At 38.0% G+C, this 12,649-nt stretch overlaps 1 protein-coding gene across 1 annotated transcript in view; it reads right to left on the bottom strand.

Annotated features, from left to right (window-relative positions):
* The window catches only part of BLMH (bleomycin hydrolase), a 46,576-nt gene that overhangs the window by 16,102 nt on the left and 17,825 nt on the right, over positions 1 to 12,649 (bottom strand). The window contains exons 7-10 of the mRNA XM_025916380.2: positions 5,380 to 5,535; positions 4,329 to 4,487; positions 4,148 to 4,215; positions 2,686 to 2,803 (exon numbers count right to left, since the gene is read on the bottom strand). Coding sequence (XP_025772165.1) covers positions 2,686 to 2,803; positions 4,148 to 4,215; positions 4,329 to 4,487; positions 5,380 to 5,535 — 501 coding nt within the window. The remainder of the gene's footprint in view (positions 1 to 2,685; positions 2,804 to 4,147; positions 4,216 to 4,328; positions 4,488 to 5,379; positions 5,536 to 12,649) is intronic.

The following is a 12,649-nucleotide window of genomic DNA, read 5'->3' as shown; positions in this document are numbered from 1 at the left end:
GGTTGGAAACTAGATCCCTCCTGCTGAGGTGTCACGTAATTTTAGCTTTTCTTCAGCCACTTAGAAGAAACAGCGTTCTCTATGCAGCCATGATCTACATGACCAGGGCCAAATATTCTCTACTATAACTAAAGGGATACTCTAATAGAAATGGGGTTTAACTCTCGAGGTAAAAATGCAATAAATCTAATAAATACTATTTTCTCCATTACACTGTAGTCTATACTAAAAATAAGCATAATAAAATGCTCCTTGGCTGAAAATACAAAATATTAAATTACTAAAAGTGGTGAATACCATCTGAAGACGGGGACCCTTGCTTTTAATCAATTAGCATTCTTTGTAAAGGCTTCCCACTATATTGATTATAGAAATGATTCTAAGACCTAGTCAGAGTTTTAAAAAGAAAACAAATATATTTTCATCATACAGCCTAATTTTCTCCTTAGGGGAACCAAGTAATGATACTCTCCAAATGTGCACTTTTATTGATTCAGTTACACAAGTATTGAATTTAATACAATACAGATTGAATGGCAAAGCAAAAGGACTATTTTCATAAAACAAAATCCAGATGGTTCTACCGTTCTCCCTCCTCTATCTTCATTAATAAAATAAACTCAATTATAATCTTCTTAAAGGAACAATGACACTTATCATGATAACCTTCATTTATAACCTTTACTATAGTGACACAGAAAGGGACAAGAGGAAGGCTCCATTTGGGAAAAGACTTTATTCTTTTATGTTTACCCAGGGCATTTGCTGATGTCAAAACAACTTAAATCTTTGTAGCATGAGAAGAGCTGGCTGCTGCATTATCTCCTAATGATTTCATCTGTCAACTCCCACTTGCATATAACTGCATGAGTCTCAGCTACATGGGATTTGACTCTACTCTTGGCAGTTTTCTTAGATCTCAGTAATTTTCAGTCTCAGAAAGAGCCAAAAATCAAATCAACAAGTTTCAAACACCCTTATCTGTACCACCCCTGCATCGCAGCCCTAGGTACCTTCAAAACCACATAATTAAACTCTACATTCTGGGGCTCACCTATTAGATGTGTGTTCTGGTTTTCTACCCCCCTCACTGTAGAATATATTTATTTTCCTTTTAAATATCTGTATTAGATCTGTTAGAATCTGTATTACCTAGGGTCATTTATTACAATGAGTCTGCAAATGTTTCCTCTCCTTTCCTCTGCCAATGAATTCCTGCATGGCCTACATACAGCTGTTCTCTATGCCATCTACAAATATAGAATAATACCTGGACCTCCCTCATAGGGATTCCAAGAAATCAGCAACAAGAAAGAATATCCCAGAGTGTAGCTACCAGCGCTTATTTTTGTATAACCATTCAAATGCAGTGCAAACTAGTTTTGGCAGTCAAACCCCAAATTGGAGGGAAGAGAGAAATCTCAATATAAAATTCCAGTTATGATAATATAAATTCTGCTTTATACTATTAGCACATAAAGTGGCTCCATTTCCCTGAGGAAAAAATGACATCTTAATAAACCCTACCAATCAAAGAATGGAAGTTCCACAGAAAATGACATAGTATGTATGATTTTTATTTCTGAGTAAGTATGTATGATTCTTAGTTCTGAAAAACAGGAATATCACACAGATGGAAAATGATAAAAACTGAACCTCTCCTGGAAATTACAGGCTTTTTCATTTATTTTTGTCCTTTAATAATCCTCTAAAAAATTTAAAAATTTAATTTAAGGAGCTTCACTAAATCCACCTTTAGTTATAAATCCACTAAATTTTACAATATAGCAGTCCAAACATACACATATGAACAACTCAATATTTTACTCTAAGTATTTTAGTATTTTATTTAATTTTGTATTTCATTCTATTTTTTATAGTATTTTATGAAAAGTTCCTTCTAATGTTTTGCTTCTAATGTCAAGGTAGTTATTCTGTGACTTTCCAGTGATTTGGCTACAAAAAGAACATTTCTGCTATGATGGTAAAGAATTAAAGTAGTTTGAAGCCTTTTTTTCCTTTGATCACTAGCACAGGGGTAAAATACACACTTTACAGCCTAGAAATGGGTGAGCTTATTTGTGAAAGATAAAATTTCAGTTACTGTTTCCAACACTGTGTCCTAGAAATAGTGACACTACTTTTCACAGTATTTCATAGGAAATTCTAAATACTTTATATTTACATTTTCCTGAATAGCTGTGCATAAATCCAGTAATGGGCACAAAATCCTCAAATTACTGTTCCTGAAATTTTACTGCAGAAGAATCTGAATGACAAATGAAAAGAAGATAAGTCTAAAAACATAAGTCATCAAGATATGAACATAATTTAATTCCTTATAAATAGAAGTTATTTTATTTATAAGTTAATTCCTTATAAATAGAAGTTATCTTCTCCCCCAGGTTCTCTTGCTGATTTCTCTTCACACCAAGAACTTCCAAAGTCACAAAAAAGCTGTTCCTTCCCTACTCTCTTTGACCCAAATTCTGCTCCTCATGGAAAGTTCCTATTTTTATTACCTCTGAGCAGGCAGCCAAACCCCAAGTGACGCGAGTACAATGTTTTACTTGGAAGTTAACTTTTAACAGAAATCACATGAATGAAGCTCTCTTGGATAACAGTCTACAGGAGAATATAGGTCCATCTGTGCAAACACTGCAGTAGGCATGCAGAGGGTCATACCTTCTCTGAGACAGCAGTGAAGGTCATGGCGTGGGTCATAAGTGACTCACCAAAAGTCAACCTCTCAGCTTTATTCATGTTCTTCAAGGAGACACCAAACACTAACTCATGATCATAGCTGTAAAAAGAATGGTAGTACAGAATAAAGACAGTACAATCAAGGGGGAAAACCAGCTTTGGGATTTAAAGGAATATAGAAGAAACTGAAGGGGCTCAACAGTTCCAAATAAATATGGGCTGTAGCATTTCAGAGAATGCACATGCAGAATTTAGTCTCTCGATGGGATTCCATTCTCTATGTGTCACAAGAGTACTGAGAAAAATATGAAGTAAACATATTACTTCAATATGTTGATATTAAAATATGAAGTAATTAAACATATTACTTCAATATGTTGATATAAACATTCCCCATATCAAAAAGCTGACAAGATGAGTTTGTAATGGTCATTTTGGCAAGAAAAACTGTAAAAAAGCCTTTTTTTTTTTTTTAAGTGTTTGTTTATTTTTGAGAGAGTGCGAGCAGGGGAGGGGCAGAGAGAGAGGGAGTCAGAGGATCTGAAGTGGGCTCAGCGCTGGCAGCAGAGAGCCAGATGCGGGGCTCAAACCCACAAACCAGGAGATCATGAACCTGAGCATAAGTCAGATGCTCAACTGACTGAGCCACCCAGGAGCCCCTCCCCACCAAGAAGAAACAAAAAAACAAACTTATGAAGTAACTTAAAAAAATAAAAAAGATCTCTTCTGAGCTGAATTCATTCAGTTTCTGAATTCATTTAGATCACTGCTGACGGTGAAATTTAAATAAACAATGTCAAAAATATTGAAGAATACTGTCAAAGTTAAAAAAAAAAAAACATGAATTCTCTCTTTTAGCAGATTTCTTTCCTCTGTTGTTAACTGTCAGCTAATTTCTCAACTTTTTATAAGTAACAATAAGAAAGCATAAAGGGGTGTATTTTATAATAGTCAAGGAATTTTGTATGATTTAGTTAGCAAATGAATCTTCACTGTCATAAACAACCAGGAAAATGCTTTAAAGCATACATGGAAATTAGTCCTAGTTGTCATAAAGACAAAATACATAAGGCATCAAAGAGAAGTAGTTAAGGATGAAATAGTGAATAAGAAATCTAAAAAACCTTTCATTACATCTTAAATGCACTGAGCAGACTTACAGAGCAACTATTTTTAAAAATGCTTTTCTCATATAGGATGGCTTTTCAGGAACATGCAACAATTTCAACTTAATATGAAGTATGATCTTGACTTCCCAGGTTAGAGCATGTATGTACGTGGAGGTTCTGCTATGAGTCCTCAAACTCTACAAGATGGAAAGAGAGAGATCCACCCTTGACCCTTAATCTTTGGGTGAACCTCAGCTGAGTCATTTCATACCAAGAGTACACTCCAATAGCAACAACCCACAAGGGATTTTTTATTTTAAATTTCTTGTACTCACACATTCATGTCACTGAGGCCCAGCTTGCCACTGAAGTGTTTTCCAACATCGCAGCCGAACCACACAGCCTAGAAATGGAGAAAGAGGAAAAAAAGAAAGTCAACATAAATCCTATTTTCCTAATACACCAAACAAGTGGAGGTTTTAACCCCAATGTGGAAGACACAGAAACAACACCAACCTCTCCATCTTTGATGGAGGCTGCAACCATCTTCTTCAAGAAGTCAATGGGCTGGTTGTTATATAGAGTTTTTCTCCCGCCAACCATATTGCTTAAGTAGTCCACTGTGTAAACTCTGTTGTACTTGTGCTGGGGCCGAGGGTCATTCACTAAACAAATCTATTGAGATCAATACCACGTTGATTAGAACATAAAACCAGGAATGTGAAACAAGACACACACACCTCTCCTCTAAGTTCATATGTGGGCATCAAACTCATCACCTCTGCCTACAAGAAAAAAACATTACAAATACCTTGTGTTAAATAACAAAGAAACAAAAAGTGAGTCATGTGAGAGAGATTCTTACAGAATCCAGTTGGGGACACCCTTTGGGAGCTACATCTACTTGTTTTTCCTACTGGCAAGAATTGCCCCAAAACTAATTCTGAAGAACTGTATGCACGGAGTATCAAGGCAAGATAGAGATGACATCTCTATAAGATCCTTGCTCTCAAGTTACAAGACAAGCTCAACTCCTGGCAATACAGCAACCAAGCTGGGATTCCACTGATAATGTCATTTGCTTATAAGAGGGTCAAGATACCAACAAAGTAAGATTCTCTGGTCATCTTGCTAAATTGGTGGAGAAGACATGAAGAGAGCAGAAAAAACTAGGAGAGGACAGTGCTCCCTTCCACAAGAGGGTTCCTAATGAGCCCACAGTACAGAGGTACTCTGAACCCACAGTGAGAAACACCTAATCTCCTTTTATGGTCTTGCACTTGAGATTGATTCTGGGCCCAAATCATGGAAGCATGTGCGAGTTAAACTGACTGCTGGCCCAAAGTTAGAAAAGTCTCTGAAGAGGAGCACTGAGGAAAGGTGACAGATCCTGAGATGATCAACTTTATAATTAAGTACATAAAATATGTCAGAGGAAGGGGGAAAAGAAGTGTGTTTAGTGTCTTGTTTGATGATCGCATGTTAACCCAAGAATCTTATGCCCTTCCCTGTAGTCAACAGGTATCTGAAAGTAAACAGCCAGTGGCTGCCAGTGCCTGTCTCCAACCTTATTTTCCATATTGAAGAGTGGCTTGACATGTTCCCTGTAAAACTCCAACGGTGTTATGGGGCCAATCTTCTGATAATTTTTATCTTTGTCTCGATACTCCCAGGTAAATGTCTCTGGTGGATTACCCAAACAAATGCACACCACTCGGAATATCTGGAAGAAAGGAGGACAAATGAGCAATGGCTAGGGAAAAGTGTTACCTCATCATTTTCTTCAAGCTTGGGAAACACAAGAAATCAGCAGCTTATTCAAGCCAGAAGTTTCACAGGAAATCTAGTACTTCCAAAAATTTGAAGGCTGATGTCTAGGACTTGAGATCATTCAACTTGTGAGTTCATAAACACTCTGAACAATACAATTCTGAAATGTTAATAGTTAGTGCTTAGGATTTTCCCTGCAAATTATACTTCTTTAGCCAAGAAACCGCTCACCACTGATACCCAATAAGATCTGGGTTGCTACTCTGGTGATTATATTTTAAGTGACAAATAATGATGTATTTTATAAATGGATTTCCTTCCCTTTAGGCATCTAGGTTTTCCATTGATTATGACAGGGATCTCCACTAACAGAAAAGGCATTAACTTTTCAGTTGGAGCTTGGATGATAATGCCTATTAAAAGTATTATTAGAACAAAAATAATGGTACGTTCTAGTGGAAGGTACCATTTTTGGGGTCATGAGACCCTATTTTCTAATGATGTCACACCTTTCAAGTTATCATTATAATCCAAGGATATATTTTGCATTATTTTCATCTTATAAAAAGACAAAAATAGAAGCATAAAGAAATATCTTGTATAAGGTCTGCTCTATCAAATTTGCTATCTTTTTAAAAATATAACATAATCTCTACCCCACAGTTACCACCCTGATCCAATTTCATCAGTTATTACCTGCATTATTTGTACTACACGTTTGTATACTCCATTACATTCCAGAGAAATGAATATTTATTGAATGTGCCTATTTTATGCTAGATACTAGGTATCTGCTAGGCTTTGTTAATTCTCATAACACTCTCTCAAGGTATAATTTCCCCTCTCTCTTTTTTTTCTCCCAAGAGATTGAGACTCGAAGAAATTAAGATCTACTTAAGGTCACATAGCCAATAAATGCCAGAACCATGGTCTGAACTAAGGTCATACATTGTTTTTTTTTTTTTAAAAAAAAGCTCTATGGGTACAGGGTTTAAGAAAAAGGAACATTTCAGGGGCGCCTGGGTGGCTTGGTCAGTTAAGCGTCCGACTTCGGGACTTCAGCTCAGGTCATGATCTCACGGTCCGTGAGTTTGAGCCCGCATCGGGCTCTGTGCTGACCGCTCAGAGCCTGCAGCCTGTTTCGGATTCTGTGTCTCCCTCTGTCTCTGTCCCTCCCCTGTTCACGCTCTGTCTCTCTCTGTCTCAAAAATAAATAAACGTTGAAAAAAAAAAAAAAAAAGAAAAGGGAACATTTACTGAATGTCATGCTGTACTATAGTCTTTGAATACCACATCTCTAAATCTTCTAAACAAAAGTAGTATGTTATTTCCATTTTACAAATAGAGAAACCAATACTCAAGGGAAAACTAATAAGGGAAAACTTCAAGGGAAAACTAATAGAAAACTAATAAATGGCAGAATTAGGATTTGCATTCAGATCTGATTTCAGTGCTGTTTCCATACCACCACGAATCAAGTATTTAACACTGTAACTTTCTCGGTTTCATATAATTTGTCTCCTCAAAAGACCATAAACTTCTTAAGGATAAGGACCAGGTCATGGATATTTGGTCTTTCCTACAGCATAGCATGTAGCACTATATCTGATCTAGATATAATAGCTGATCTGAACACTGTTCTATTCTCCACATCATTAGAGGATGAGTAATTTTAGAAACATTAGTTTCTTCAAGTCATTTCCCTGTTGAAGATTTCATAATGCTTCCCTATTACCTCCCACAACAAATCTAAATTCCATGACCTTATTTACTATTCTCACTTTTTTTTACTGAGACATAACATACATTCAGTAAGTATATAAAGTACACTAATCTGAAATATACAGCTCTATTCAACTTTTTATATACACACATACCAATGTAACTACCATTTATATCAATATACAGAACATTTTCGGGGCTCCAGAAGTTCCCCGGTCCCTTGGCAATCAATAACCCACACCTCCCCCACGATAAGTACCATTTTGACTTATATAACCATTGATTAATTTTGTCTGTTCTTTAACTTCATATAAATGGAATCATATAGCATATTTTCTTTTGTGTCTGATTCTTTTGTTGACATAATGCCTGTGAGATTCACTGGCTGTGCTGTGGGTATTACTAATTTGTTCTTTATTGCTGTATAGTAGTCCACTGTGTAAACATATTATAGTTTATCTACTCTCTTACAATTTGAGACATGTTGCTTTGTTTTATATTATTTGTTTACCGTGATTATAAATTATCCAAGCCAGTTTGTAACACTTCCAAGTCAGTTTGTAATACTTTGGAAAGAATAGTTGGCTCCAAGCAAACTAACAATAGTTACACAAGCTTTAACTTAAAAAAAATATTTCCAAAGTATAATCTCCAGAGTCTCTGACACTGTATCTTCTTGATAAGAGGCTCTGCTGTTCTGAAATAACATTCCCTGTTCTCAAAAGTACGACTGACAGAGAGCTTTAGATAGCCAAGTCTGCTCTCTGGTGGTCAACCTGGGAATGTCACCTGCTTCTCACAAGACGCACTTGGCATTCAGGACAAAAGAAAAATGCTAGTCATCGAACACAAGTCATTATACACAATTGAATAAAGTAAGACTATAACCATATACCTCAGATTATAAGTACATATGAAAAACCATAATTATCCATTTAGGAAAATATATTTGTGACTTCAATTGAAATTATCCACTCCCCATCCCAGCACTTGCTATCTTTCCTTTATTTTCTTCCATAGCACTAACCTTCTAACATACTATACTTTTTATATATTTTATTCATCTCTATTAGAAAGTAAACTAGGGGCGCCTGGGAGGCTCAGTCGGTTAAGCGTCCGACTTCGGCTCAGGTCACGATCTCGTGATTCGGGAGTTCTAGCCCCATTTCGAGCTCTGTGCTGACAGCTTGGAGCCTAGAGCCTGCTTCAGATTCTGTGTCTCCCTCTCTGTCTCTCTGCCTCTCCCCCGCTCACATTCTGTCTCTCTCTCTCTCAAGAATAAATAAACATGAAAAAAAAATTTTTTAAAAAGAAAGTAAACTATATGAAGGCAAGGATTCCCGTCTGTGTTGTTCACTGCTACATCCCAATGCCTAGATAGTACCAGGGATAGGTGTTAAAGAAATACCTACTGAATAAATAATTTGTAAATGTGATTTTAGACTAAACTTAGTATAAGAACCAACCCGATAAAAAGGTGTTAAAGAGAGCCAAGGGAGTGGATTCAGGGAATATGGGCTCTCTAAAACACTAAAATACTGAAGGCAGAGAAATATGGGTCTCAATGACACATGGGAACTGAAAGTGCTTTTTCTCTAACTTCCCAAACTAATAACAAGGTGACCCTGCTGACTCTGAATATAGTTTAAAAACTAAACAACAACAAACCCCAGAGGAATCCAATGTTTGTAATTATTCCTTAAATAGAGATCACCAGAGAGTGTTGTCTTAAAATTGTGACATGAGCCAAATATAAGAGGGCAATGGTATGCCAAAAATTTATCTCAGTGAAGGATTCACCGAGATCCTTCCCTTGCATACTTTGGGGAGCAAAGGGAAGCTATGCTGAGACATGCTGCATCTATACCTGCCTCTTGTGGCCAGCTGGCTTCTATGATTTTATATCCTTGGCTAATTAAAATTATTGGGAGTTTATGGAGTGCCTGGCTGGCTCAGTCAGCAGAGCATGCAACACTTGATCTCGCGAGTTCAAGCCCCACAGTGGGCACAGAGGCCAATAAATAAATAAACAGGGAGTTTAAACTAACCTCAAGGGGTGCCTGGGTGGCTCAGTCGGTTGAGCGACCAACTTCGGCTCAGGTCGTGATCTCACGGTTTGTGAGTTCGAGCCCCGCGTCGGGCTCTGTGCTGACAGCTCAGAGCCTGGAGCCTGCTTCAGGTTCTGTGTCTCCCTCTCTCTCTGCCCCTCCCCCACTCATACTCTGTCTCTGTCTCAGAAATAAACATAAAAAAAAAATTTAAACTAACCTCAAAATGCAGATATGTGTACCAACCTATAATCCATCAGAAAAGCTTCGACTGGTGTCAGAATGGCCCACGTCCTATTTCCAGTTTATATCCATTTTGTACGATTGCCTATGTTTCTTATTATATTGTCTACAAGTAGGAAGAATGTAAATTATAAAGGGTTTTGCTTCTTAAGTCTAATTTTATAAAAAAAAGATCCATTATAATGGGTCTCTAGAAAAATTTCTCCAGAGAGATCTGTTCATTTTCAATGATCTGCTGAAGTCTACATGGCGAATGATAAAATCAATAAAGGGAATGGAAAAAAGAAAAAAGGACAAAGAAAGCATGAGGCATGCAACATGGAACAGGGAAGGTGTGGATCTCACTTTAAAGACAAATGATGTGGGACTGAATCAATTCCCATAGCCCTGGCTCAATGGGAGACAGACATCAAGTGAGAGGAGGAAGGGAGGATGTAATAGTTGACAATCAGCCATGAACACTTACCAGGGCAAGAGTTTAAAGCTGGCTACAGGCAGACACAGGATGGAGGAAACCATGGTAATTCGAAGGGTTAGAATGGAAGGTAGTTCAAAGATATCAACCTAACTACACTAAATGGAGAAAACTGGTAAAGCTAAAAGATTTTGGTGTCTAGAACCACTATAGAAGTGACAGAATCTTCATTTGTTTTTACAACACTGGGTTGCCGGGAGAGTGGACAATAAAGTCTAATGAACTATAGAAATATTAGTTGCTTACTGCTATAAAAAATGCAAAGCTACAGTGCCCTTAAGAGATGATCTACTCCAACTTACTGATTGAGGAATTAGGCTCAAAGGTAAAATGACCTATTGATCACAGAGTAGAATGGCCACAAAGACACAAAAGGGGTCACCGAAAATAGCTGAACTTTGAAGAAAGTTCAGTGTGGAGGGTAAATAAGCTATTTATAAGAGGGAAGGAGCAGGGCCTTGGGGACTGCTGATAATGCCAAGAAGACAGCTCTCTACTGCTTTCTAGTGGGGAATGAAAGAAGGGCAACAATCTGTTAAAAAGAAAATCAAAAACACTCACCTGTGCCTGCAAGAGCAGACAGAGGAGATACTTCCTGGAGGCACTGAATATGTTTTCAGGCAGAGAAAGACATTAAAAAGTACCCTGAGGGGCTCCTGGGTGGCTCAGTTGGTTAAGCGTCTAACTTCGGTTCAGGTCATGATCTCACAGTTCGTGAGTTTGAGCCCCAAGTCGGGCTCTGTGCTGACAGCTCAGAGCCTGGAGCCTGGTTCAGATTTTGTGTCCCCCTCTCGCTCTCTACCCCTCCCCATGCTTGCTCTCTGTCAGTCTCTCTCAAAAATAATAAACATTAAAAAAAAAAAAAAAAGTACCCTTAAAAGGTATGTGCCTTTTCTGTGATGTTAAAGGAAATGAGCTCATACAGAGAGCTGATAACTAATAGTCAAATGATGATTTTGAGGTTACTTCTAGAGCAGTGTTTGAATCAAAGAAATAGTTAGAAATGCAGACTCTCCAGCTGCATCCAGACCTGAATCAATCTGCATTTTAATAAGATCTCCAGTGGATTCATAAGTACATTAAAGTTTGAAAGCACATTTATTCTTTCCCTCCTTCAAACCCTTATTCAATTATTATTTATTATTTTTCTCATTTGCATTTGCTATCCTTTTTGACATGCTGGTTCCCTCACACTGCCCCAACTGCCAAAAGACCATTGCTCACATCTGCAACCCTCTGCTTCAAGGTACCGTGACATCACCTGATTCCTCATTTTTCATTGTCCTCCACATGAGCAAGTCCTGACAGCTTCACTTCTGAAATGTATTCCAAAATGTATTTATTTCTCTTCAGCTTCAGTGTCACCAACCTGGTCCAAATCATTATAACCTCTCATTTACACGACCACAATAGCCTCCTAATGGTTTTACAATCCATTCTCAAAGCACTCAGAAGGATTTTTTTTTTTTATTCTTTTTTGAATGTTTATTTATTTTTGAGAGAGTGAGAGACAGAGCATGAGCAGGGGAGGGGCAGAGAGAGAGGGAGACACAGAATCTGAAGCAGGCTCCAGCCTCCAAGCTGTCAGCACAGAGCCCGATACAGGGCTTGAACTCATGAGCTGTGAGATCATGACCTGAGCCGAAGTCAGACGCTCAAGCGACTGAGTCACCCAGGCGCTCCAACAGAGGGATTTTTTTTTTTAATTGAAATGTTACCTCACAATAAAATGCAAAATTACCACCATGGCCATATATAAGCCAGTTCTCAATTTATCTCTACAAGACCCATTCCACAACCATTCCCACCTTTGCTCAGCTCAAGCCGCATTGCTTTCCTTTGTTCCTCAAAAGCACCAAGCTTTCTCCCATCTTAGGGCTTTTGCACGTACTGTCTTCTCTGCCTGGTATGTTCTGTGTCCACTACTCTGCATGGTTGGTCTTCCTGTTACTCCTGGCTCAGCTCAAATTTGACCTCAGGAAGGCTTTCCCTGACCACCTCATTAATCACCATATTATATGTTCTTCCAAGTACATATCACATTAGATAGTTTCTTGTTCATTTATTTGTGTATTGTCTGTCTTCCTCCACTAGTATGTAAAGTCCATGAGAGCAGGGACCCTACCTGTCTTGGTCATCACTGTACTCCTAGTGCCTAGAAATGCTTAATATTTGTAGGTACTCCATAAATACTTGTGGAATTAATGAGTATCAATTTTTCTCCTTCTCTTCATTGCCAAGCTTCCTGAAACTACCTTCCTTTTCTTGCCATGGTCTGACTCCTCTCCATCTAGCTCCTTCCCTTCTCCTTTCTACTAACACTATTCTATACACCTGTTCAGGAAATCAGCAGCCTTTTCTCAGTCCTCATATTCTCTGACCTGTCTACAACATCTGACCCTGATGATTGGTGCCTACATCACAACATAGTTCTGGCATTCACTTTTATAGAAATAGGTATCTTCCAGAATTCTCTATTCACATCTATTCTATCCCCATGTAGATAGCTAGATTGAGTCACTCATGTCAAGCAGGGACTTATGCCAAGCAGTGTTATAAGGAGTCAAGGGGGTTGCAGC

Source organism: Puma concolor, chromosome E1, assembly GCF_028749965.1.
Source record: "Puma concolor isolate L17-30 chromosome E1, mPumCon1.1.hap2, whole genome shotgun sequence".
Classification (NCBI taxonomy): Eukaryota; Metazoa; Chordata; class Mammalia; order Carnivora; family Felidae; genus Puma; species Puma concolor.
The sequence above is the reverse complement of the archived record's forward strand: the minus strand, read 5'-3'. Positions and strand labels throughout refer to the sequence as shown.